The sequence below is a fragment of the Haliaeetus albicilla genome, chromosome 11, assembly GCF_947461875.1.
Source record: "Haliaeetus albicilla chromosome 11, bHalAlb1.1, whole genome shotgun sequence".
Lineage (NCBI taxonomy): Eukaryota > Metazoa > Chordata > Aves > Accipitriformes > Accipitridae > Haliaeetus > Haliaeetus albicilla.
In genome coordinates, this window is record NC_091493.1 from 32203946 (window position 1) to 32231816 (window position 27871).

General features: G+C 46.3%; 1 protein-coding gene across 2 annotated transcripts; it reads left to right on the top strand.

Moving 5' to 3' along the window:
- Positions 1-70: 70 nt before the first annotated feature.
- On the top strand, positions 71-27472 carry VWA2 (von Willebrand factor A domain containing 2). Of its 2 annotated transcripts, XM_009926837.2 has the most exons (14): positions 71-138; positions 5372-5430; positions 6071-6145; positions 8200-8333; positions 10594-10703; positions 16397-16591; positions 16961-17091; positions 17795-17927; positions 19685-19740; positions 20613-20720; positions 21639-22220; positions 22540-23091; positions 26255-26377; positions 27130-27472. In XM_009926837.2, exons 2-14 carry the CDS (start codon positions 5382-5384, stop codon positions 27261-27263), a joined length of 2382 nt encoding a protein of 793 aa, XP_009925139.2. In that variant the 5' UTR covers positions 71-138; positions 5372-5381; the 3' UTR covers positions 27264-27472. The 2 variants fall into 2 exon arrangements, with proteins under 2 accessions (XP_009925139.2, XP_069653137.1); XM_069797036.1 differs by lacking the exons at positions 71-138; positions 5372-5430 and adding an exon at positions 4975-5309.
- Positions 27473-27871: the final 399 nt, after the last annotated feature.

Here is a 27871-nt window from a genome sequence, read left to right on the forward strand (position 1 = left end):
TAGGAAGGGCCCATGGACCACTGTTCTAAAAAAGCATGCAGGTAACAGCTTGTATGTATTTGCAGGGTGATGCCATGGAGAAAATTATCAGGCTGTGGCTTGTTTCTGGGGCTCACAGAGATGCAGCAGGAGGATAAGGTGTGAATTGGAGTTTGTTTTTTAAAAGGGGCTGGGTATGAGATGATCAGGAACATCTTGGTGTCATGTGTGCTGAGATGAGGACAGATTAGCTCATGTTCTGAGAGCTAAATTGAATACCAGAGATAGCAAAAAAGGCATTTTCCTCTCTCCCTCCAGCCTCTGCTGTAGGTAATCACTGCAACTGACTGGCTTGGAAAAGTAGAATTCCTCCTCTTCTGCAGTATGGGGTGAATGGGCAAGACAGATGAGAATTTTGTTTCCTCAAGAGAGAGGTTTGTCATAGCAATCTTTAAGTCCTTGTTTCTGCTTTTGGTACTATGAGGCTTGTCCTAAGGCATCTAGCAGGTGCCTATTCTTGAGGCCTGGCATTGTTAGCAACTGGCTTGATGCTCTTTGGCCAGTGGTTTGCTTCTGCTGCAGACAGCAAGCACCCCTTGTAGCACTGCTGAGGACATCTGCAGGGGAGGCTCTCAGGACAGTGATACCACCAAGTGAAATAACAGAGGATTTTTGTCTTGTAAGATGAGGTGACAAACCTAAGGTCTTCCTGTCCCTCTGGGAAGCCTTGGACAAAGGCATCTGTGTGGTACGGTGGTATATCTAAGGAATAAAGCAGAGAGATGGTGTCTTGCTGATATGCACAAGAAAGCTGCCTGGTGCAAGAAGCATGATCCTCACCCACCTCATTCTTTGGGAACCATTCACACCTACTCATGGTGTAGGTAGATCAGTAGTTGATCCACCTCAGGTGTGGATGTTTCTGGCTGATACAAGGCAATGCAGGTCAGGCCCTGAGCCAGGCACCCAGCTGTAGTGTTCCTAGATTTGCACAGCTGAGGGCAGAGGGGCAACAGGTGACAATTACAGTAATTACACCAGAACCCATAGCCTCGAATTAGTAGTTCTCGGCAGGGTATGTGACCAAGTTATCTGCATTCTTTTGTAACCTCAATATAATTACATTGTTTGCATACTTATTTTCTTATGGTGCCATTGGTTTGTCCTAAGACACCAAGTTCCTGCAGATCACTGTACCACTTCTCTCAGCCAGTCTGTAAAATGTTTCTTCCCAGCATCTGCACTAGCTGCCTGCTGCTGCGAGCAAGTTCTGAGTGCTTGCAATGCTGAGGCCGGCTCTGGCTCCCTTGGGTGGTCTTGCATGTGGCATCCAGCAAAAGATAAAAAAGATGAGGCATTCATGGGGACACTCCCGCTGCTCTAGCCACAGGCAAAGTCAGTAGCATGAGTGCTTTTGTCGGAACAAACTACACAATAAGTTTAGCACAAGCTCTTGGGTCAGAAAAGTGTCTTTTATTCCATAACTTGTGGGTCATACAGGACCTGATCTGCAGTATGTCAATTTTGACGGTACCCCATGTGAGCAGTGCTGCAAGATCAAGGTCTTTTTATATACAGGAGCCTTTATTGCACAGGGAAAAAGAGCCTGTCAAAACTGTGCCTTGCTGCAGAACCAGCGGGGTTGAATAAACAAGCTGGTTTTGCAGAACACCTTATGGAATTTTAATCTCGTTTATCACTTGGAGAAAAATATTGTCAAAAGTTTTAGACTGAAATTTGTGATGTTTGTTTTGAAGAGAAGTTAAACATTTCCCTGGTGTCTTCCTCCTCCCCCCTTCAGTTTTGGCTCCTACTGTTACCTGCCCCCAGCCAGGGCAGTGCCGGTGGCTGGGCAGAGGGGTCTCCTGGAGTTCCCAGTAGAGGTGGCCCACTGCCTCCAAACCTGGGCAAGAAGAAAAAAGTAAAATTTACTTATGGAGAACAGGCTGAGGGAGACTGAAAGGGGGGCAGCAAAACTGGCCTCCTCTCTTCCCTCCCTACACTTAAACATCAGACAAGCCCCTAGCAGGGACACCCCTCAACAAGCCGATGCCACGTCCTCCCCAGCAGACAGAGCAGCGCTGAAGGGAATCACAGAGTTACAACTGCAGTGATGGGGTCACTTGGCTTGTTAAGAATATGCTTTAAGGAATATGCAGCATAATCTCTTCTGCTTTCTCCCCTACTGTTAAATAAAAGGGGGACAGTTTGAAAAACAAGCTGGAAATGCCTTTTGTTGCAAGCCAGGTCTCTGAGATGAGAAGAAGTGGTAATTAATTAAAGCAGCTGACTGGCACTTTTAAGTATCTTCTACTTGTCCCAGTACAAGAGTAATATTTGCCCCAAAGTAGTGTACATGATATTAACTGTTGTGGTAACAGTCTGTAAAAATGGGGTGTGTTCATATGGGTATACACAGGATAGCATCTCATGGTGGTGTTTCGTGCCAGGCAAGTTTAGCAAGGTACATGACATCAGCTGCAAGCCTTTCCCCTTCTTACAGAGACACCAGCCCACAGTATTTTTTGGATCTCTTCTCAGCCAGGTGCTTGCCCCATTGTAGGCACAGCTGTGCTGTCATACCTGGTTCCACATCCAGGTGACCACGGTGGCCAGTGGTGTTGGGTTCACTGTGTTTTGGTTCTGTCTCATTAGTAAGAATAAGCAAGCTCAGATATTTTGCAGATGGTGAGGGACATGTTGGGAAGATACTTGTCAAGAAGAGCTTTTCCCCCCTCTGCCTCTCTCTCCCCTCTCTTGTCTCCTCCAAATAAAGTACATGTGGTTACACTCTTACTTAGTTTTGCATAAATTGTCATCACGTTTGTGTGGCCAAGTCAGAATCTAGGTGCAAACAATGCGAGTTTTGACTGAGTGAGGTTAAAAAAAAAAAGATTATTTTTGACTCGGTACTAATGCAGACATTTTTGAAATTCCCTTTCCTAATGGCCAGGAAGATAAAATGAAAAGGTTCTTCACTCACCACCCCATCCCCCAGAAAAGCTGCTGTCTAAAGTTCCTAGGCTGCTGCTAATCCTGGGCTAATGCTGATGAGCAGCGGGTGACAATGAAGCTTTCTTTTAATTTCTGCTGCTGAGAGTCTAGCTGTGCTGAAAGGCAAAGAATTCATCCTGTGAATTAGTTGATTTAAGTCCAAGATAAGACCCAAGTTGTAGAAACATCTCGACCTGTTAATGTTTTGTATGAAAACAACCTGAAATCCAACCCTACCTGTCACATCTGGTTGCAAGCAGAGGCTTGTCCTCCTTTGGGTGTTGTGTGCTCTGGAATTAGCTCCTAGAAAGAATATCCTCAGGGCATGGCAAAAGGATGACCTTACTTCTGTGGCATGTGCCAGGGCTTGAAGCTACTGAGGGATGCAAGGGCTTCCTTGATGAGGTCGTGTTTTGTGTTTACCTCCCTTTACTTAAGCAAGCTTGGGATCTGTTAATTTGGCAGTGGCAGTCTGGTGGGGGTGTTGGGAAGATACATTGAAGTGTGATGCTTGTAAAGCACCTGGAGCTGGGTAAGGAACTGCAAGACACAGAGTGTTCTTGTGTCTATAATCCCTAATGACACTTCCTTAATCCCCTCTTCTCTATGGACCCATGCAGGTAACTGAGCATGGCCTGCCACAGGTACCTTGCCGTGTCTGACGCGAGGGGTGTAAAGTGCGGGCAGCTGTATGGGCTTAATGGGCCCCTGCTCTGACCAAATGGGTCTGGGATGGGTGCTAGAGGTTCCCCTGGCAGAGGGAAGGGTGGGAGACTGATGCTTTAGTACAAGACAAGCCCATCACTTCAGGTGTCTCACCTGGTCTTCTGAAGAGAAAAGCTTGCCCAGAGGAGAAGGTTCTGTTGCTTAAAGCTTGGCTTGTGTCCTGGGGTTTAAAGTTTTATGGGTCCCTGGGAGTACACCTGTGTTTTGATAGGGTCTTCCCACCTATGGAAACACAGGGGGTGCTGGCACCCAGTCTCAAAAATTGGGGAAACTGAGAAAGCGAGACACCAGCACTGAACATTAAGTCCAAGGTCAAACAATAAGGCAGAGAGGAACCACCTCTTGGCTCCTTCCTCTGATTAAAAATGTTCCTTCCTGCAGGAGATAATATACAGAGATGTGTCCGAGGGCGATAGCAGTCCAAGGTTGGACTGGGACAGGCAGCGTGGGGGCCCCATGGGGCACCCTGGGAAGCCGTTTCCCGACTCCTGCTGCCCTGATTTGTGAGGTTTGCCAGATTACGCCTGCAAAGAATTGGCACCTGGAGTGATGGGAATGGGCCTGTTTTGGCAATTTCACTAACAAGCATCAGTTCTTCCTGGCTGCTTATTAAATATATCGTTTGCTGCAGAAACAAGTCTTTCCTGAGTAAAAGCCCTCTCTATTTTCATGGAAAAACAATTGGTTAATAGAGCTGGTTTTCAAGAAATGCACTTATTTGTCTTTAACTACATGAAGAAAGTCTGCTTTTGCAATGAGAGAGGCAGAGACCCAGCGTGAATCTGGTCAAATTTGCTCTAGTGAGTGCACTCAGTGCTTTTAATCTGGAGAAAAAATAAATATACGTGTTTTAAATAGAAGGCCATGGCCTCTGCGAGACATGCTTGGTCTAAATCTGGGTGTGCTTGAAAGTGTTACTGAAGTCCAGCTACAGTGTGATGGCAGTCTTGCTGATTTTAAAGGAAAAACGAGCAGAAAATTGGCTTTGCTGGACAGTTATACATAAAAACGTCTCCCCAGAAAGCTAGTCCTCGGAAAACGTAAGGCATGGAAGAGCCTGTGGTTGAGTGTTGTTGAAGACCAGCGATGAGGATGGGCAGCAGCGATGGCCGAGGCAGGCCCCGCGGGACAGGTCCCTCTCTGCTGTGGTCCACGGCAGGGACGTCTCTACCAGAGCCCCCAGCGATGGTGGGGCTGGGGGGACACGGCTCTGCCCTGTGCTTGATGAACCCCCGGAGTTTGGCTCTCTGCTGGCTGCCGAAGGGTGGTGGGGGCCCTGGTGGGACTTGGCTTTGAGAGGGAGATGCAGTGGAGAGGAAGGAGGTAGAGGGAGGAGAGTAGAGGTCCAGGTGGCCATGGAGGGAAGGAGAGGAGGGGAGGCTGGGCAATCCTTCCCTCCCCTGCTAAGCATGCTCTCTCTGGTTTTGGTAGGAAAGGAGTTGAGTACATAGGGAGACTTTCTTTTCTATCATTCCCTCGTTTTCATATTTTTTTCCTTCTATCTGTTTCCCACCCTTCTCCCCAGGGTAGGACTTGCTTTTGTCCCTCAGACCAAATGTTTCTGAACTCTTCACATCAGACAACCAGTGAGGAGAGATTATCAGCTGCAGGTAAAGAAACCAGCTTTAGGAATTGGATTAATATTCTTCTTTTTTTCTTTTTTCCCTTTCAGATTTGTCACCATGAGCCTCTTGTCGTTTGTGTCCATCTGCATTTTCCTGCTTCCCCAAAGTACGTTTCAAGTTGTCGTTTTGCATCAGCGTTTTCTGTCTCAGATGCTTCCCCGTCTCTGGCTGGAGTTCTTCGATCCCAGGAACGAGAGCTGAATCAGTGCCTCTCCAGGAGATTTACCGAAAAACCCTGAAACATAGTTTCATGTAGAAGGGGAGAAAATAATACCTGGGCAAACAGCTTTGCTGAGAATCTAAACACATGTGACTGATATGTATGTGAAGTGTCTAACAGATATGGGAAAAGCTGGTGGTGTTACTATGATATTAAAAGTTCATAAATTTTTCCAGTGCAATTATTTGGTGTCTCCAGTGCTTATGACTGTAATTTTTGGAGCCTAAGCCTAGCCTAACCTCTTGTTCCTGTGCTGCATCCTTGCATGTGGTGAGCAGAGGGACTGTCCTCCCCTGTGCTGGAGTCAGGTCCCTGGCATTTTTCATGCTCTCTGTGTCCCTGCTAGAAGGAATTTCCTCCCATAGATGATAAGCTGCTGTCCTGTGTCAACAAATTATTTTTTGCGAGTGTGAAATCTACACAGCAAAACAGCATTTTTGCTGCTATAATTAAAGCCTGTGTGTAATTATTTTTTTTTAAAGGCAGTTTCTGGTGTTGATGCGTGATTATCTGTTTGATCCCACAGTTTTGCTAGCGTTGAGTGTACAAGAAATCCATGCTGACCAGGAGATGATTGACAAGATCTCAGCTGCTGGCCAGTGTAAGTTTGTTTTTTAAAGCAAGTCATCTACTTTCTGAATTCATTCTTTCTTTGTTTTTCTCATGTTTGTTTTTTTTTTTTAATTTATATTTTTGTTTACTGGACCCCATTCAGTACGTGAAGTCCCCAGCAATGCTCTGGCAAGCACAGCAATGTGGCTGCTTCTGCCCTAGCCTGGCTTTTCCCCTCATTGGTTTTTAGCTCTTCTGGGATGCCAACCTACTCTGCTTTTCCTAAATTGTGTATTTGCCAACCAGCTGGTGTTTCTGTCAGTTACTTCAGAGCATGTTTCAAGCAATCCTGATTTAAGGACCCGTGTTTAATTACAGGCTTGATCTGCAGTCAGACCTCTCATGTGGCTGATTTGTTCAAGCTGTAAAGCCAGCACCAGCCACGGTGCGGTGAGTAGGGATGAGTGGGCTCCGGTTGGCCAGCAGGCTATGTTCACCTAAAGGTGCCTTGACGATGTCCATGCAGTCAGTTACTTATAAACTGTATTGTGCATTCTCCTGCTAGCCATTATTTTCTATTGTCTGCATGTCAAGTGATAAATTACATTTTTTTCCTATGCCAGGTCTGCCCTCCAGCCCCATTCCATAGTACCATGTGTTCAGCTCAGACTTTCCATCCTGATGTGGTGTATTTGGACATTTCTCACTGATGCACATCACCAAGAGCCCTTTGGTGGGCTGCAGACATCCAGCTTATGAGCCTCTGTAAGAGCTGCATTGCTGCAGCTGCAAAACACGGAGATCCCCGCTCCTTGTACCGCTGAACTCCAGAGCAACCTGAAGACCATTTCTCTGTGCTGAGCCCATACTGGGATGGGGGCACAGGAGTTTTCTCTGTGCATGCTTGGGCAGGCAGCTGGAGTCAGTGACTGTGGGCGAGTACCCAGGTTGTTGCATCTCCACATTCATATGGTCTGTGAGGGCAAGGCTGACAAGCTGGGAAGGCGCTGGCAGAGAGGCTGTGCTCCAGTTCGTCCCCAATACAGTGATCCAGGGCAAGGCTGGTTGCCCTATTAGAAAACCCAGTGACCCAGAAGGGAATGCTTTACAACTTTCAATCCCTCATAATCTGGTAGTAGAAAACCCTATTTATAAATACAGGGTTTTGCTAGCAGGACTGATTTGGAAAAAAGTAGTGATAATAAAATGATGATAATGGGGATAGAGAAAGGGCATGGGTCAAAAGGGCTCTTAAAAGGTTGATGTGCTTGCTGCCTGTATTGAGCTTCTGGATTCATTTTCCGTTGAAGTTGGTTCTGGTAAATGCTGCAGAGGTGACTTTAAAATTTCTGTGTAAATGCTTTGAAAATGTCTCTTCAGAGTCTGCAGACTATCTTTTTTTTTTTTTTTTTTTTTTTAATTTTTGTCAGTGAAATTATGGGTTTCCACTGCAGCGTAAGCATCTTGGAAACTTGTATTTGGGAGCAGTCATGTTCATGCAGGCAGAGGTGATACAAGGACACATCTCTGAAGATGGGATAAAAGGCAGATTTTTGTGAAAAGTCTTTCTGTCAGAGCCTTGGAGCTGTTTAGAGAGTTTGTGTTTAGAAAAATAAGAGCGTGTTTTGAAAAATGTGCTGCAGATGAAACACATCTGGCTCTGCAGGACTCTGTTTGCTTTGCAAACGCCTCCCAGATTCGTGTCCGTGCCTTGGGCTGGGAGAGGCTGCAGGTCCTGCCAGGCACGGCCGCCTCTCCCCACTGCTCACCCCTCCGTGTCCTCGCTGGGAGAGTAGCTCTCTCTGCAGTTAATGATATCTCTGTATCGGCTCATGGAGTTGTTACTCCCATGCTTTCACTGAACTGCCAAATCCAGGCTGGGGACCTGAAATCTAAGGTGAAAGTCTTGCAGGCTGTGAGGGCTGAACTGGCACTGCTGCAGGGCAGAGCAGGAGTGCATGAGGGCTTTGGGCTGTGAACACCGGGCTGCCCTGGTCTGTCCTCAGCAAGTCCATTTGTCTAGATTTTCTGCTCTTGGCTGTCTGCTTCCAGAGATTGAGACTAATAAAGTGCAGTTTCACAGCATGTATCTTTTTCTCCTAGTGATGCAGTGCTCTGCTTCGTTAGATGTCCTTTTCCTCTTGGACGGCTCCTACAGCATTGGCAAAGGAAGCTTTGAAAGGTCTAAGCACTTTGCAGGCAAGCTCTGTGATGCCTTGGATATCCATCCAGACAGGGTGAGTGTCAGGAATGTCTCATTTTAGTTGCAAGAAGGTTGGCAATGTGTGGAAAGGCTAGTGATAACGTGCTGAGTGAAATTGCAAAATTCAGCCTAGCAGCTACCATGGGGTCACAGTATCTATTCAGAAAGATGCAGTGGAGGTTTGTGAAGCAGTGGGGTTGGAGGATATTTCTTGACTCTTCACAGATTTTAAGCGGTTCCACTTGGTCTTGAGAAAAGACACAACCTGTCAGGTTAAAGATTATGATCTGGGTTTTTTTTACCAATTTTTATTTTGGTTTGGATGCTCATAGATTAAAATATTTGGATCTTTTTGTTGTTTTTCCCTGGTAAGTTGCAGAATTAGTCTCTGGGAAGTTAATCACCATTCTGTACAGAGGTAAGTGATACAGTCTGCTTGCTCTGCTTCTCCTAGAAGGTGTCTGTTCCAAAATAAGCCAAAAGGGCAGAAGGGAAGGAGTTCATTGCAAGGCACTAGCTGTATACTGAGGCATTTGGGGATCTGTAAGCTGCTGTAGATCTCCAAGATATCACCGCGCTCCCCATCTGCTAGTGGTGCAGTGCGCTTAATGCTGGTACTCACCAGAGAGCACAGAACTGGCCAGCTGGAGTCCACACAGCTGGTATTTACAGATACCTAGTATAAAACACACTAAGATAAATGGACAGGTGTGGCTATGCCAAGTTCTTGTCCACTCTATTCTGGACCTTGGCTCAAATCAAAGTCTAATTTTGGGCGCCATGTGTCTGCAAGGAGTGAGGGGAACTGTGCCACTGTAGCCACAGTCTGGGCTCCCTCAGGTCTTACCTGCTCCTGGAGCCATCCTTGAGGCACCTCTGGCCCTGAATGACACACCCCAGGGTTCGTCTGAGGGGATTTCAAGCCAGACCCAGCTGCAGTTCCAGCTGCGCATCCAGTCCCACATCACGCTACCCTAGCCAGGGGGCCTTGGAGCAGGCTGGGATGGTTGCTGTACTTGATTGCCTGCCAGAGCCTTTCCAAATAAATGTCAGGTCTTTGGAAAGGTTGTGGCAGGGATGCAAGGTCTCTGTGTAGCAGGAAGAGGAACGTGAGGCAGGACAGAGAGTGGGTCTGAGCCACTGCTGTGGCTTTGAGGACTCCTGGTCCATGTCTGATTCTCCAGAGGTGTCTGGGAGCAAAGGAACAGAGGCAGGTCTTCTGTTTGCTCCTTGTTCCCACAGCAGGGATGCTTAGAGGCACCTGAAAACCTCCTCCAGATCAACCATGACCACTGTTCCAGGCCCTAAAATCGAAAGCTGCTGCTCTGCCCCTGTTGCAGGGTCCTTTGGAAGCTGAAATCACCATTCCTCTCCATCATTTTCTCATCTAAGAAATCTTTCACCCTTCAGATCTCAGCTTACAGCCACACAGCACAGGAAGCTTTCCACAGCCTGGGCAGTGACGGTAAGGAGTCACAGTGTGTGTGCAAGGCTTTGAGAGGTGCTAGGTGGCTCAGGTTAAATGGGCATCCCCTTTTTGTCACTCATACTAAATTGACTGAAAGTAGAGACTTACATCTAGGAACCAACTGCAATGTAGGCTTATGCAAAAGAATTTGAGCATTTAATATTTGCAGATTTGGTGGGCTGTTTGTTGGGTTTTTTTTTAAATACCATCCTTCCCCTAGCCTTCCTCTTAATCCTTACATAGACTGGACTGAAAATTAGTAGCCTTTTCACCTTCGAAGCTGTCACATTCCATAAGACTTCTTGTATGACTTCAGTGAAATATTCTGGATGTATTGCCCAATACAGACAATTTAGTCTGTTTGCATTTTCAAGCATTTTCAACTATAGAAAATGGTTTTAGAGGAGGTAGTGGAAAAATAATTGGTTTGTGTTGCCTACTGTGCTTAATGCCAGAGGGAGCTGCTTTTAGTAATGGAAAGATTGCCTGCACAGGGTATAAATGGCTTGGTATAAAAGGTGTTATTTATAAACTTACTGTCCTTGAGGCTACTAGCTGCTCTAAATGGATAAATATAGATCTTGAGCTGCCTGTAACTGCAGCAAAGGCTCCTATTGTTTGCAGATGAACTTTTTCACCTTGTTTATAGCCTGTATAGGTAATGCTGTGGTTTGTGCTCTTTTTTGAAGTTCATTTAGAGTGCCAGTGGCTCAACATGGAAAACGGAGTTTGTCTCGATACAATTTAGTCTTCCCAAATCTGTAAATTGATCAAAAGACTAAAACTCTGACAGGCCCCTTTCATAATCTTTAACCTTTTCTTTTAGGTTCGCGTGGGAATGATACAGTTTAGCTCAACTCCCCATCTTGAATTCCCACTGGATTTGTATCTAACCAAACAAGAAGTGAAAGAGAGAATCAAGAGGATTGTATTCAGGTCAGCTTATTTTACAGCTCTTCTCTTTTTCTGGGCTATGAATGATCTCTGGACTGAGAGGTTTTTTAGGTCCAGACATCTCCGCCTCTGCTGTGCATACACCAACGTGTCACCCCCAGGGAGGGGGGTGGACAAACGCTGTCTGTGGTCCATAATCCACAGTCTGCTAAAAACATGCAACCTGGTCTTTGTCAGTGAAAGTTGATAGGGGAGAAAGTTGTCAGTGTCCCACTATAATGTGGTAAACAGGGGAGAGTTTTCCATGACCCTCCTGGCAGGCTTTTCTGGCCATTTGTGCCAGGCGGTGGGTTACATCCTTCCAGAGAAGAGCAAGTGTGGCATTCCCACATGGCTGCAAAAAGGCAGGACATTCTGCATCTTCATTTTTTGGTGGTTACAGTGTACTTTGTCCTATGAGGTAGTGATGAATTGCTGGTCCCTAGATATCTGTGCATGTGTGTCTGCTGAATTCAGGAGGATCAGGCTTTCAGACAGAAACCTTTTTTATTCCTGAATGTTAAGACTTGGATGTCTTCCCACGACCTCAGGAAATGGAGCCAGAAGCCCAAAGAAGCACTGTCCTTAGAGCCTCTCAAAATCCAAACTTTTCATCTTGGAGAAATACATTTAGATCTACAAAGGATCCGACAACCACCTCAAAATAACACTTGTTTTGATGATAGATGAGGTACTGGTATGGCCTGCGGGTATCTACTCTTTCTTGAGGTGATCTGCATTAGGGCTAAAGGTTAGCTCAGCATTTCTCATGAATGTCTCCTGCTCTCAGCATGCTGTACATATTGCAAGCAAATGTGATCACTTTTGACTTGTTCAAGCAAGATCAACTGCCTGAGTTTTGTTGTATTGCTTTTGATAAGTTTATCAAATCAAGAAAACCTCTCATGTAAAGTTAACAGGAAAAACTTGCCAGAAAACAAGATACACTCCTCCTCTTTGGCTGTTGGTTTAAAGTCTGTGGGAGCAGAGAAAGTGAAGCAGTGTTTGGTGTCTGGCACTGAAATTCTTTGATGACAACACATGGATGCTGACAGATCAAACAGAAGTAATGACCTTGTGCTTGGCCGTTTCATCTAGTTTAAATGAAAAGCTGACATTTCCAAGTAGATAAAATAGTTACAAATGGATTCCAGTTGGCTTCTGAAAAAACTTGGTGTTTAACATCTTGGTTGAGAGGCTCCTTGATGTGCTTCTGATGAGCCTTTGGCCAGCGAGACATTTCCTGACTTCAGCCCTGTGCTCTGGGCACGGAGCTGAGAGCACTTGGAAGGAGGCAGCACCAGACTGAAGCGAAGCTTTTGTGATTTATTCAGAGACTGTGGTCTCTTTCTGTGAATCTCACCTAAATAGCTTTTGAATTCGTTGGCCAATTTCAACCAAATTTGGCGGTAATCTCAGAAGCTACATTTCTTATTAATTTATTTTGTACAAGTCAATGGCTGGTTGCAGGAGAGAAACCTGCTTAGTGCTGTTCCTGAGGAAAGGCAGCAGGTAAAGTCCAGATCTCCTTCGGCTTCAGAAAATCCTTACTGGAGTAATGCCTTAAACACACATCTGCTGTGTCAAAAACTGGTGAACCTCAAAATGCAAATTGATAAGAAGCTGAATTTAATGAGCTTTGGTGCAGAGACTCTTTATTAACTTTTTCTAATACTCAGGGCTCATGTGGGCACAGCTTACTGCGTTCATCAAGATTTAGTCATCAGACTGACTATGCACAATATATTTTCCCTCATGCACAGCATCTGACATCTACTGACATCTGGTCAGGAAAGGCAGATTTGGACATGCTATGAACACACAGTCATTGAGTATGTTTTGAAATGGTGGAGTGCAGAGGAGGAAGTACCTAAAGAAAGAAGTTCAAAGCAAAAAGGCCTGGCAGGTACTGAATTAAAAAGTTTCTGTGAAAATCAGAGGGTAGATGGAAAATAATGACTTTGGGCATGATCAAATGTTTTTCTAGAACAAGCAAATCAGGAATCAGGTACTAAAGCAAAGGATGGATGTTCAGAAAGTAAATGGGGTATGTTTGTGTCAACACAGCCGAAGGAGAACATGATGCCTCTAAGAAAGGAGTAACACTTACGGTTTGTTTCCCTTTGCTTGCTCTGGATGGCAATAAAAGCAGCCCTAAAAGGCAATCAAAGGAAGTGATTTGTAGCACAGCTCCTTGGAAGAATTAGAAGACAGCTGGAAATGTCTTCTCTGATCTAGTGGCTTAATTATCAACAGGTCTGGAGCATGTTCCCGGTAAGCTGGGCTCTCTCTGGTATCAAATGTCCAGTTGGGGATGGCACATTACAGACCTCTCGCGTTGTGCAGATGGAGAACTACCAAGAAAGGAAAAGGGAGAGTTATGTCCATGCAGGATTTACCCCTTTGAGATAAGCAAATGTTTAGCCCTCCAACAACAACAAGAGATAATGTGTTGTAGGCAGGGATCAAAGCTGGTGACAACAGCTGAAGAATTTGCAGTGTAGGTTGCCCAGGGGACAAAAGGCTTTTGTGCAGTGTATTGTGTTGTAGCAAGGTCTTAGCCTGGTGATGACTGGGTGGGGAATGTAGGTGGTTGATGTGAAGCTTGAGTTGGTTGTGTTAGGTGGCCAGCAGCAGGGGCCGGTGTGCCTGGGTAGGCTAAGTCTCTGAGTGTGGGAGGCAGATAGGGAGTTGGGGCAGCTGGGGCTGATTTCACCGAGCCACCTTGGGATCCAGCTGCACAGTCCACCAAACCTCACCCTGCAAGACAGAGGTGAGAACATCTCCTACCTCGTCTCCAAGGTCTCTCGTAGGTTACCCATGGCTTTTACTTAAATAAAACTTCGGTGTTTGGCTCACAGTGTAATCATTCCTGCCTCAGCCTGACAGAGATGATGATTTTATATATAGTTTTGATGACATTTTGTGGTTCACAGAACATGGAGCCCAGTCTTGAGCAGGTATCTCTAACAGTCATTTACAGTTAAGCGTTGAAAGCAGAGGAGTACAGTCCCTGCCCCACAGAGCTCACTAGCAAGAAACAACAACTGGAGTAAATGTGCATCCCATAAAAATAGCCACACCTTGTCCTTCCCCTCCTAGACCTCTCTGTATGTATAGCACTCCCCTTTTTTTCCCTTCTGCTTTATTTTCAGCACCCTCTGCAATGAGGGGCTCCTTCCCAGTTCACATCCAGTATGCCATCACCAAAGAGACTCTAGCACTGTGAAGACACTGGCCATAACCCAGGGCAATCGAACTCTTTAGGTTGAGTAGGCATCCAGCAGTCATCAAATCTTATTCTTTAATAATCTCACAAGAAACGACTCAGGATTTCTAAGGCATCTTTGACTAAAGCTGTTCTGGCAAGCTGTAGCTTATTTTCTACTAATATTGCATTCAAGGTTGCTTTTCCTTGGGAGTTACTGCATAGCTGCAAGGCTTGATGTCTGCCATCCCCTAATGCTTAGCAGCAGCCAATTTTACCTGCTGATTTATGTCACCATTGGCATGTGTCACCGCTGGAATGTGCCCCCTTTGGCATCTGAGGCAGGGTGTGGGTTTAGTACTTTGCTACTGAGAGGATTGCTGAGTATTGAACTAATTGCTTTCTGCCTCAGAAACATTCCCTTCTCCAGGGCAGAATTCAAGGGCTGCCAAAATACAGAGGTGGCTGGTTCCTTGCACCACCAGAAACTGCTTTTGTGGGGCCAGGCAAGAGGGAGTAGATGGTTTTTTTGGGGAAGGACCCGGGATCAGCACTCAAATCTTCCTCTCTCATCTTTGTCCAAGATGACACTTAGTTTTCGTTCCTTCGGAGGTCAACTTGCGCACCCCTCCGTCCTGCTCCCCAGGCCCACTTCTCATGAGGAGCATCCCATCAGTCAGCTCTTTGGAGCGGATGGATATGTGCAGGTTTTCAGATGGGATCATCTGACGCTTTTACAAGTCTGGCCCTTCATCTTGTGATATCCCATTCATTCGTAAGCAACAGATGGCAGGACTGTCTTCATCCCACTCTTTGAGTTACGTGTATTGTAAGAAATTTTTGACAGGAGAGGCCCCCAGGCAAGCTCCATGATGGCACAAACCCCAGCCCCGAGGGCTCCCAGGCCCTGCCAGGACTTCAGGACACTACTGCAGTGCAGGCAGTATGAGGAATAAGGCAGCTTTGGCATCTGAGCCACAAATGAGCTGAGGTGGATAACTTGTGCCACATTTTAAATGGCCTTGTGCTGCTTCCAGGTGATCCTGTCTCCAAAATGAGAAGTGACGGGTACAGTTTGTGTGAACGTCAGTGGCGGGTGCACCTTCTCTATCATACCAGTGCTGCTGGCAAGCAACCTAGCAGATGAAAGTATTGCTTTTAACTGAGTTTAGCATGGGTTTAGACAATGGGAGCACCAGGTGGCTTTTCTTAATGTTTACTTTACTCACGTAAAAGGTATGGGTGAAACCCTGAAGAAAGCATGCCTTGTGTTCAGTCCTTCTGAGTTTCCAGGGATACACTAAGAAGCTTTCAGCATTTGTATTTTCAGGAGCTTTACTACAGGATGGACAAATGACTTTTTGTAGAAAATCAGATCAACCTGCAGATCAACCAGGTAGAAAAAGGCAAGGACTCTCTGCACACTGTTGGACTGCAGACTCTCAGTTACAAGCTGAGACGCATGGCTCCCTGCCTCTGCTCTTGGTCTAAGAATGGCAGAAGGTCCCATGGAGGGAAAGGGATGATACATGACAAGAATTTATAGCACGTTTATGCGTCAAGAGAAAGAAAACCACTTTGAAACCACTTTTAGGGCAACGAAGTTGGTGAGGGGTCTGGAGCACAAGTCTTACGAGGAGCGGCTGAGGGAGCTGGGGCTGTTTAGTCTAGAGAAGAGGAGGCTGAGGGGAGACCTGATCGCTCTCTACAACTACCTGAAGGGGGGTTGTAGTGAGGTGAGTGCTGGTCTCTTCTGTCAGGTGGCTGGAGATAGGACAAGAGGAAAAGGCCTCAAGTTGAGGCAAGGGAGATTTAGGTCAGATATTAGGAAAAAATTTTTTTACTGAGAGGGTTGTCAGACGTTGGAATAGGCTGCCCAGGGAAGTGGTTGAGTCACCATCCCTGGAGGTATTCAGAAAGCGAGTAGACGGGGTACTCCAGGACATGGTTTAGTGGGCATGGATGATGGTTGGACTCGATGATGTTGAAGATCTTTTCCAACCTAAATGATTCTATGATTCTGTGACATGCTGGTCTTTGTTCATTTTGCACACTTGTACTGTGTTTCTGACTGGAATACAAGAGGTTGTAAAACAGCTTTTCTACGGAACTCTTAAAGAAGGGACTGCAATTTTCAGATGGAAAAACAGAAGCAGTTGAGACATTTGTTGAAGCTGGAAATAAAACTCAGATATCCAAGAGCTCCGGTTCCTGCTCTAATTGCAGAAACACTCTGCTGTGTGTTAGAAGTCTTCTGGAGACCACTCTGGGTTGGAGGGAGGTAAGCGTGAGTAGATGGGACCTATGGATAGAACGATGACAAGAATGACAGGACTAGACATCTCTGTGGATGTGTTGTGTGGCAACAGGCAGAAACGTGCTAAGTTCCCCGTTAACAGAGGGTGGAAATTTGGAAATCAAATGGTAAATTCAATAGCAGGAGAAGGTCTGATTTCTGCTTTTCTGGTTTTGTCTCCCTTCTTTCTAGAGGTGGGAGCACAGAGACAGGTCAGGCTCTGAAGTACATTCTCCACAAGGGATTCCCTGGTGGCAGAAACTCAAGCATCCCTGAAGTCCTGATCATCATTTCGGATGGAAAGTCCCAGGGCAGTACCGCAATGCCTGCAATGCAGGTGAAGGAGAGACACATCACAGTTTTTGCAGTGGGAATCAAGTTTCCAAGGTAGGAAACTTTCCATGGAGTGGGAAATGGAGGCCCAGCTAGGCAAATGGCAAGTCCTAGTGAGCGAGGGATGGTCTTGTGCTAGATATGAGTTTTGGAAAGAGAAAAGGGGAATTTGTGGCATAACACAGGCATGGAGGAAACACTAATTTGGTGGCTGGTGTAGAAGGAGGACCAGAGTTGGTGAAGGAGGCTCTTCCACTGAGTAGAGGTATGCTACTGCCTGAGACTAAGCACACCAGGATCTTGAAAACTGTTTGAAGGGTGTCATGGTTTTGCATCAGCTCTCTCATTTGCTGCACAGGGTGTGTTTTGATACTCAGTTCTTTGGGGTTGACTAAGCGGTTGAACCCCTGCCTTGCTCGGCAGGTGGGAGGAGCTGCACGTGCTGGCTAGTGAGCCCACCGAGCAGCATGTGCTCTTTGCTGGAGATGCTGACGATGCTGCCAACGGCCTGTACAGCACCCTCACCGGCTCTGTCTGCAGTGCCACCGCTCCAGGTAACCCCCTGGCTCCATCTTCATGCCCATGCTTTGAGCTTGGACCATGTCACTGAGTGAGAAAGGTGAGGCAGTGTCAGAAAGCGTACAGGGGAATTAGCAGGAGTTGCACTTTGAAGTAACCTGATGCTGGTGCCCAGACTGGATGGCATGCTTGCCAGCTACCTCTCCAAATATCTGCAAGCTGCAGGATCCTAAATCTTTCTGTGCCTCAGTTCACCTCTGAAAATGGGAAGAATGGTCCTTGTTCATGTCGTGGGGGACAGAGGGATCAACACAGTTGTGTTAAATCTTCTAATGGACTTGGCTGTGTGTTAAGGGCAGGGGGCCACCAGGGGCTTGCAAGAGATAGAAAAGATAGAACTAGAGTTGTCTGGAGGTAGCAGAAAATCAAGTACGTGAACGATGAAGGCACCAGAGGGGCTGAAAAGTTGTCACTGAACCCTGAACTCAGCAGTGCAAGTTCTATAGCAAAGCAAAGGAGGATGAATAGTGAGCAGCCCAGAAAGTGCGGTAGGTTGGTGAGCTTGTCAACAAAAGATTTCTCTTCTGGGGTCTCATGGAGGGTCTCTGAAGTACCGTCTGGTCTGCTGTTGGCAGGTAGTTGAGGAAGACTAGCCCATTCCAGAGTGGTGCTCCACTCCCACACAGACTTTGTACTTTCAGGCAATTGATCCTAGTTTGCGTTTGTTCTTTGCTACAGGCTGCAAAGTTGAATCCCACCCTTGTGAACGCAGGACCCTGGAGACTGTGAAAGAGCTAGCTGGAAACTATATGTGTTGGAAAGGCTCAAAGCAGCCAAATGCAGTGCATGTGTCACTGTGCCCTTTCTACAGGTAAGTTGGACACCCGCATCTTTAAAAGTATGTGGGGCTGAGAGAAGATGAGAGACATGGTAATGAGGCTTTTATCTGACCTTGACTCTTCACTGGGATGAAGATCTTTCAGAAGACTGATACAAACATAGCCTCTAGACCTAGCAGGAGGCTCTCCCTGCTCTGACCACTGGCTGATCTGAGAAGCAAAGGATAGGAGGAGTTGCTGAGACAGTGAAGCAGAAGATGATTAGACCAAGAGCGCCATAAATACTGTAAATGGAACTGGGATTAGTTTCCTACCTGTTGAACAGAGATCCTTAGAAGTTTACATCTCTGTACCAGCTCTGTGCTGCAGAGGGTTTCTAGGTTTGGCTCCCTGTGTTGATGCTAGTTCGGTTTTTGCCACTCAGGCTTTCTTTCTTTTAGAGAAGCCCCTTTTCCTTTCTTTTTTCTTTGCTTGGCTGCCCTGGGGGGCTTAGAAAGGACTTTTCTGTGGCGAGGCTTCAGTGACTGGCAGAAAATACTCCCCAGTCATAGTGCAGCAGTGCCAAAACTAGGATGCACACAAACTGCTGCCTTGTCAGGTTGATGGCAGTGAGTTACGTGAGGGAAATGCCCTCTTGCTCAGGGAGAGGAGGCTGGAGCTGAAAACCCATAAAGCTTGTCAGGTCCATCAAATAATACTGTCACTGTGGTCGGTACAGTGGGAGAAATGCTTTAAAAATGAGCTGTGAAGGGCAAGGCAGCTTCATGCTCTTTGCTGATAAAAATAGCCGAGTGAAAATGGTGTCATACAGAAATTGGTAGGGGGCATTGTTTTTCCTTTGAAGAGATGCTTCATGTGTTTGTTTTAATATCAGGCATTCAGATTAATGTTTGAAAATCACCCCAGATCTGGACTGTGCCTTGGTGGCCTGCTGCATAGATGTAATGGGAATGATTGTATGGGTAATTTCAGACATGTCCTAATGTCTGTGAGTGTTTCCAGATACTGGTACCTCAGAGCCAACATGGGAAAGCAGAGCAGCTTGTGGCTTGCTTATGGCATCCCCAAAGTGATGGATTTGGCCACAGTTGCTGCAAGTTTGAGCAGCCCTAATGCAGAGCACTGGAAAAATCAGTGGCATAGTGAAGCTGCAGGTATTAGAGAAATAGAAACCTCATTAACAGGGATGAAAAAATGCAGAAATCATCTCACTGTCAGGAACCAATGTTACCTGCCACCTTACATGTGGCAAGTAGACACCTCTGCTCTAGGGTTTGGTGGGTTTTTTTCACGTCACCTTAGGGTAGGGAAATGAAGGAGGAAGTTGAAAAATCCCACTGGCAGGCACAGCTGAGGGCTGAAGATTTCTTCCCATTCTAAACCTTGGTTGTCCACTAGTTACAGCCGGATAAGTCACATGCTAGAATTAATAATGAATAAGAAATTCTCACTGCTGTAGAATTTTCTTTTCATTCCGATTTAGAGCAAAAAGTTTAACGTCTCTTCTGTAGCAACTAGAAAAAATAATAATTTGTAGCCTTAAAAATACATTCATAATCTTTAAATGTAAAACGTTAAAGTAGAATTAAAAAACAAAAGAGTAGATTTGATGAAATGATGTTTTTTCTTTTGCCACCCCACTCAGAATGGACATTTTCTTTTGAAATACTTGTTTTGAAAAATTCCATTTTCAAAGGAAAATTTGTTCCATTGAAAACACAGTAAAGTCAGCCTTGAAGATACCTTGTTAATCTTTACATTCATGATAGGTTTATTCTTTCTGTTTCAGATGGAAGACAGTCTTGATAAAACACTCATCCAGATGCTTCCGAACTGTATGTCCAGGTAGGACTTAGCCTTTTTAAAAATTTGATTTACATAGCAGGAAAGGTAATAACTAAAGAATAAAAAGATGGGGTTTTACTTTCACTTCTAAAAATTTTGTTCTGAGGGAGAGACTGTGATCCTTAACAAGAAGTTGATACTATGTTTTGTCTCAGGGGTATCCATGACCAGAGTTCTTTTGGATTAAAATATTTCCCCATCATTTCTCCTTCAATTTGAGGAGTCAGTGAATCCTCAACTGCTCGTGTTCTTGGGGCAGAGGCTTGCACTGCTTCCCGATGCCTGCAGGGCATCACTGCTCTCCAGCTAGGGGAGTATGCAGTGAGATGCCTCCACTCGTTCATTTGATAACCATGAACATCATCAGTTTAGCAGGGAACCTGACACTTGCTGATTGCCAGCCTGGGTTTGTGACTGTGGAAGTAGCTATGGCCCTTCAGTTCTGCCCTTAACCCCACCTTTTTGCTGTTTCAGGTGACAGTGGCTTTGTTTTCTTTTGTCAGTACAACACTGTCCAAGCAGCAGGCCACACTCTGATCCCTTCATTGCTGGTGTAAATCTGGCAGGGCTGCATGACCGTTAGCAATTCTGTATTTACATGAATGCAATTTCATTGGCGTTATTCCAAAGCAAATGAACTGAGGTCACAGCCTGGTTTGCTTTCTTCACCGCTACCTGTTGGAGAGCCCTCCCAAAATGGAATTGCCATGGAGGTGAGGGTGCACGTGGCCCTGCATTAGTTCAAACTCCACAGCAAGTGGGGCAGTGGTGTGGCCCCTTTTCCACTGACGGCGATGTTCACACTGGCACGGGATGGGAAGGGGCAGGCTCCCTGCTGACTCCCTGTCTTTCCCTTCCCTGGTCCCGTTTAGACCCTTGTGACTCCCAGCCATGCCAGAACGGGGGCACGTGTGTCCCAGAGGGACTGGATAAATACCACTGCCTCTGCCCACTGGGGTACGGAGGAGACATCCACTGCGGTAGGTGTGAACCTGTGCTCTCCCTCCTCCTTTCTTGGCTGTGTCCTGCCTCTGTGGTGCCTGTGCACAGCCATAGGGATGATTGGGCTTGGGCTGCAGCCTTTGGGCTTTTCTCTAGAAGACAGGCTGAGTTTTCTGTCATGCTGGTTATGACTGTGTCAGGCCCAGTGACTGAGTCTTGCTGCTCAGAAACCTTGTGGATATGGAGAGCACCAATACTGACAGTCTCACCCTGGTGTGGCTGCCTTTGTTTCTAAATGCAGGTGCCATGTGAGCAGCAGAATAGAGAAACTGGGAAAGACACGTAGGTATGTCTGTTGGTCTCCTCCCAGCACACATGGGCCCATGAGGGACTCCTGATTTTGGGGGTTCAGTGTAGGAAACCCAAGAAGCTCCTGATCTTCAGAAAATGCTTTGTACTTACTTCCCCAAGAATCAAGGCTCCCACTTTAAAGTGTCTCAGGGTGTTACTGAAGAGGGTCTGGTGCTTGGAGTCCCTCCTTTCGCTGATAAATGATATAGCATCATAGAATTGTTTAGGTTGGAAAAGACCTTTAAGATCATCAAGTCCAACTGTAAACCTAGCAATATACTGAAACTTAGAGTGTTTTCCCCAGAGTACTAAGAAAGTGGAGTTGTCATTTCTAATTTGAAGTTTGCCATCCAAAAGTTCAGGAATCCCCCCCAGACTCCCATAGATATTTCCTGTCTCTAAAGGCTTATGTGGCATCCAACCAAAATAAAGCGCGCTCCTGGCACAGTTGTCCTCCAGCTCATGACATGTCTGGCAAACCATTTAGGTTACTGGACACGATGTTCCTTCTCCACACCACAGGGCTTCCAGCAGGCCCCAGCTGAGGTGCCTAGCATGCTTGTCTTGTTGTTCTGCAAATGACAAATTGCTGTCTCCCTTTTCAGCACCAAAGCTGAGCCTCGAGTGCGGTGTGGATCTCCTTTTTCTGATGGACAGCTCAGCAGGGGTCACACTGGAAGGGTTCCTGCGCTACAAGGCATTCCTCAAGAGGTTCCTCCAAGCAGTGATGGGCCAGGACTCGCCAATGAATGTGGGGGTGGCCCAGTACGATAATGATGTCAGGATACCCATTGAAGTGGGCCAGCACAGGGATGCATTCAGTCTCATGAAGCGCATCGATGCTTTGAATTTCAGTGGAGGAGGAACTCTGACAGGCAGAGCCCTGCAGTACATTGCACAGCATGGTTTTAGGAACACCCCAGTCTCTGCAGACATGCAGGATGATCTCCCACGTGTGGTTGTCTTGCTCACTGACTCCAAGTCCCAGGATCCAGTGACAGAAGCCGCTAAGTACGCGAGGGACCAAGATCTCTTCTTGATCGGTGTAGGCAGCAGCTTCATGAGAGTAGAGCTGACCAAAGTGACTGGCAGTCCGAAGCAGACAATTGTCTACTCGGACCCCCAGGACCTGTTCAACAGGATCCCAGAGCTGCAGAGAAGAATCTGCAGTGTGGACAATCCTGAAGGTAAGGCTGTGATATGGGCATTGTGGGACGACTTTGTCAAGCCATGAGGAGTTCTTATGAACTCCACTGAGGAGGAGGGAAGGACAGAAGTATGACTGTGCTTGTTTTGTTTGTGTCAGTCACAGATCCAGGGACTAACCTTCCATCACTGCTTTTTATGATGGATCTCTCTTGGTGTGAAAGGGTCGTAGATCACCCTTCACAGTCAGTGATCAGCAGAGATGAATTTTGCCCACCATTTCCGCCCCCTGCTTTTTTTTGGTCAGAAAGGATTACATATATATTCTGAAAAATACTGTGTTTGCACTCTTTTATCCAGGCTGCCAGGTGCAGTCACTTGATTTAGCATTTGCAGTGGATGCCTCATCTGGAGTTGGCCTGGAGAATTTTCTGCGGCTGAGGGACTTTGTCAGGAGCAGCTGTTTGCATTTCAGCATCAACCGCGATGTCACCCAAATTGCCCTTGTGATCTATGGCAGCAAAGCTCACACTGTGTTCGCTTTGGACACCCACACAAGCAATTCAGCTGTCCTCCAAGCCATCGACCAGGTGCCTTTCCTTGGGGACTCGGCCTCTGCTGGCAGTGCCTTGCTGCATATTTATGGTGACGTGATGACAGTGCAGAAAGGAGCAAGACCTGGTGTCAACAAGGTGGTGGTGGTGCTCACAAACGGAGGCGGCATGGAGGATGCAGCTGCCCCAGCTCAGCAGCTGAGGCACAATGGCATCTTGGTGTTTGTGGTTGTCATTGGGGACGCACGGAAGGACACGCTGCTGAGGGTTGCTGGGTCTCCCAACTACCTGGTCCACATCTCCTCCTATGAAGACCTGCAGTATTACCAAGACCTTATCATTGAAAGAATCTGTGAAGGTGAGAGAATGTCCCATCCTCGTTCTTTACGCTGGTGCCACCAGCTGTTGTTATTGTAGGTTTTCTGATGCTTTACCGAGTAAGCTTGATACTATCTTTCACATTTTACAGAGGGGGAAACTATAGCATAGAGATCTGGTGACTGTCCAAAGCAATCCTATAGGAAGAGGAACCACCTTCCCTAAGATTCAGTCGAGTGGGTGAGATTGGGCTTAGTGTGACTGGCTCTTTCCAGCCCTGCCAGGTCGAGGTTCTGCCTTCCCTGAAAGAAAAAGAAGTTTACTCTTTTTCTGATGTTGCTTTAAACCTGTAGAATTTACTGTGCAATACTGTACCCCCTGCAGTGTTGCTGGGGGGGCTTAATGGGACACATTTCTGCAGCCAACAGTGTTGGTTCCCAAGCGAGGCCTCTGCTGTCTTGTTCAACAGGTTTGTGCCCAGCTGTTTGCAAAGTGCTGGGTCTGAAACCTTATCAATCCTGTTCCTCCTTAGTGTCCCGCTACTGAAGTTATCATGTAGGCTTTCAAGATTTTATTTGCGTTGCACAGGATTTAATCCTAAAATCAGAATCTGCCCATTTTGAAGCCTGTGGACAGTTAAACTGAGGCCTTCAGACAACTTGTAATTAATTTTGTTTGCAGGACCAAATGCTTATCTCCAAAGTGGGAGGGACCACTTTTCAAATATTCATGTAAAAGCTCATGTTTGTGCAAAAGGAAAAAAAAGTGCACTTTCTTCAAAACTTTGAGTCCTGAGAGCCAGTCTCCAGCTGGAAAAAAATTGACCCCAATACCAAGTTTGAAACATTTGCATGCTCAGTGTGAGTGCTTGTGTTTGATGGAAGTCAGCTTTTCAGAAAGGATAGCAGCCCTAGTTTGCAGGGATTAGTGGTGGCGAAAGTTCTTCTAGTTAAAATGCCATGCCTTGTTTCTCATTCAAAATAGTCTGAGTTTAACATCTAGCTATTTGCTTTTGTTATGTTTTTAACCCGTTTGTAAGATCAAATGAAGCAGCATATTGAGTTTCAGCACAATCAAAGGTCCTTTTCATCTCTGGGCATGCCCGTGGCTCCTTCAGGGTTAGAAAGAACTACAGTGCTGTCTCTCTGGGGTGAGGAGCTGGTCTCCTGGCAGGCTCTGCAGACAGTTTCTACCTGGAGCTTTTCAATGTGCTCCTATTGCAGTGGTATTTTCAGCTGTGTTGTTATAAAAACAATCTACTGTACCATGAAATTGACTACGGTGCCACGGCTGAAGGGCAAGGTTCAATGAGTCAGGGTAATAACATATAATTTCCTGAGACTGAATTGCTGCTTTCATTTCATGTGCAGGTAATCACTGTTTGTAGTAGATGGGCTGAGACCAAAGGCGATGTAAAGATAAGCCCTTCATTCAGTCTTCTACTCCCAAGTCCAAGGCTCAATAACAGAATCATTGCCTGTGAAAGGACTTTAAAAAATTTATGACTCATGATACAAGTATTTGAGAAACAGACCCTGCCTCTGGACACCTGGAATATCATATTCATTCTGTGGCTCAGCTGAAAACAGACTTGAAAGGAACAATCCAGGGTCTAGGAGAAAAGATCCCAAGCATTAAATATATGTGAATCTGATTAACAGAAACACAAGCTCTTGTGATCATCAAAGGGTATAATCCCTGAAGTGCAAGAAGCTTGTTGAAGTTGATACTGTGTTAAGAGTAGGCTTGAGTTCAGAGAAACAGCATCTGGGTGGAACAGCATGATTCCCCCAAACAGGGACCATGAGGTTATGCTGTGGAGCAGCTGTGGAGGGAGGTGGTGGATGCATGGCATGTGGAGCAGAGCACCATGGAAAGGTTCTCTGGGGAGCAGCCAGCACCTGGAAGATGAGTGGTGTGTCCAAGAGATCCAGCTTTCATTGTCAGCAGCAATACCAAACTACAGTGAAAGTGGCCATCCCTGGGGATACACTGTCAGGCAGGACTCTATCTGAGATGTCCCATGATGAGAAAATGGTGTTGAACACAACTTGGCTCCATATAAAATCAACAGGAACTAAAGACTGAGATGTCTCAGATCTAGGATTTGACTGTCAAAAAACTGAATTTCAATTATAATTTTGCCAATCTTGGGTGTAGTTTGAGAGTTGATGTGCACATATCGTTATCTGTACAGGGAGAATGAGTACAATGTGTGGTAAGCTGTAGCAACCGTCCTGATGGATAGGGGATAGAATTTATATTATTTCCTTCTCCCCCTTTTTCTACTCCCTCTGTGCATTTTCTACCGCAGAGCAAAGGGCAAGGCTAGCAGCTCCAGACTCTACACCACGTAGTTGTTCAGCAGAGGAATTTCACGCCCTTACCAACACTGCGGTGGTGTTGCCAGCAGACTGGAAGCAAATCCCTCTGGGATGCTGCTACTTAACCTAATGTATTCACAGCAAGGCAGCATGAAACACTGCCAGCCCTGCTGACAGCTGGGCTCTGCTGTGTTAAGAGGGTTGGGAAAGCTGTCACATACTGCGCAAGAACAGGGCTAATAACAGCTTGGGCTGTGGTTGCAGGGTTTTCTCTCAAACCTCCTAGAAAAGAAGCCCAGAAATTTTTCCCCTGTTGTTTTCCATTCATGCCATTCCTGCTTCCCAGCTGGCTTCTTGTCCTTGCTTCTCTCTGGTGGAAACTCACGTCCTCTCCAGGCCAAAGGGGTTTGAACTCCAGTGGCATTTGGGGTTGTAAACTGCTTGGAGCAGGGCATGTGTCTTGCTCTGCATTGGGAGTGTCTGGATGTGGAGGGCTTAGAGGTGCTCATGTGTTCAGTGCACAGCTCTGAAGATGCTCCATTTTGCTTTTCTTTGATATGCAGTCTAACATGATGCCACTCTTAAGCTTTATTATGAATATTCTCCTCCAGATTAGAACATCTAGCAAAGCTGTTTTTCTTCCTCTTCTCTAGGTTAAACACAGAGGAGTTTGTCCTGTGTGTCAAGACAGGGTTGTGAGCTTGCGCCCTCTGCCATGTTAATGTGGCTTTCCAATCCCATTAGCCCTAGATGACAGTTTTTGATGTCTGGAATATATAGTTGCTGTTATTTTTGCAGCACTCCTGATGGATGTGGGTCCTAGCTATTAATGCTCTGTAGAAGTGCCTGAGCCTGCTGTTCTGTTTGTGTTTGTTGCAGAAGCAAAAAGCCCCGTGAACCTGTGCAAACCCAACCCGTGCATGAACCAGGGCGTATGCATCCTCGGGCCTGGGAGCTACCGGTGCAAATGCCACGGCTGGGAAGGACCCCACTGTGAGAGCAGTAAGGATCAGCAGGTGGCAACCACGGCAGATGTCATCCATTCTGCCCAGCCCCTCTGAACGGATCCCACATCTCCACCTCTCCCTCCAGCAGAGATATGGCTGTAACTCTTGGACAGCTGTTTGGTGGCTGGGTCTTGGTGCTGGCATGGCCTTTGTCACGTGGAAAGTGGAGAGGTTTGGGCTGCTGAGGGGAACAAGGGCTTCTCTCAAGAAGCTGTGCCCTGTTTTACATATTCACTAAGTGAGTTGACTGTGAGGGGACCCCAAAAAGGTGTAATAATTTTGGTAATCTTCCTCCACTCTGTTCTGTTCCTCTTTTCCCTCTGCCTTGCTAGAAGAAGCAAACCCTCTTTGACCCCCGGGGTGGAAAGCTCTGGCTCCCTTTTAATGGGAGGGAGCTATCTCTGTTGGAGTGTGACTCTCTATTGCTTTCAGCATTTGCCGTGGCACAAAAGCCTCCCCATTGCCTTCCTCCTCTTCAGCAGGGGAGCAATGGCCAGGAGGTTGTGAGCCTCTGGCTCCCTAGAGGTGGTCCTGTGCCCATGGTGAGAAGTTCTCAATTAAGTGTTTTTTCCCCCCTAGTATTGTGCTCTTTACCTGAGTCTAGGAGTTCTGACTTCCACCCCATGGCCTCTCATGTCTGTCAGCTAAGGCCAAGTGGATGCTTTTTGGGTTGTAATGGACTGAGCATGAACTTATGACTTGGTCCTAAAGCCCCTATCCCACACCTGTGTTTCTGTTCCGCAACAGGAGTTCTCCGGGGCGATTCTCTGAGGTCCCCGGTCCTTCCTCCACACTCCCATGTACAGCAGAGTTCAAGTGGTTTGCAGCACTTCTCCAGAGCCCCCCGGCACACCAAAAGACATGTGGATCAGAGACACTGACACAGATGTGCTGGGTGCTCCAGTTCTCTGTCCAGGAACGCTTACTGCCACTCGCAGGCACAATCCAGGAAGCCACCACTGTCCTTGACATTGATTGAGTTGCTCCAGCACAGGGACTGTGCTGAAGCCATTCCCAGTTCCTGCATTGCACAAACTGGGCTTCCCAGTGCTCTCTTTCTTTTTTATTTGAAGTAAATATTTGTGTTTAAGTATTTATTACTGGCATTTTGCATTTCCTCATCCAGATTCTAGTGGTGTTTGATTATTTTTTTTAAACAGACTTCTTGAGAGATCTTTGAGTTAACCTGAAAATATGTAGAAGTCTGAACAGTTCTGGAGCTCCTGCTGAAGTGGTATAACATAGATTATGCACTAGCAGCCAGGTGCTGGAGTGAATGGCTTGTTACATGCAGAAAGACAAGAGGAAGGAGAACTGATTACGAGCTTCTATTCTGTTTTGTAAATTGTCCATGCCACTTTCTTCTCTGAATTTATTTGGAGTGATTGAATATGGTTTAGCTTCATAGGCATTTGGTAGCTGCCTATTTTTGATAAGGAGAGGTTTGAAAAGGATTGTTTTTGCAAGAGCATTTAATGATTTATGCAAC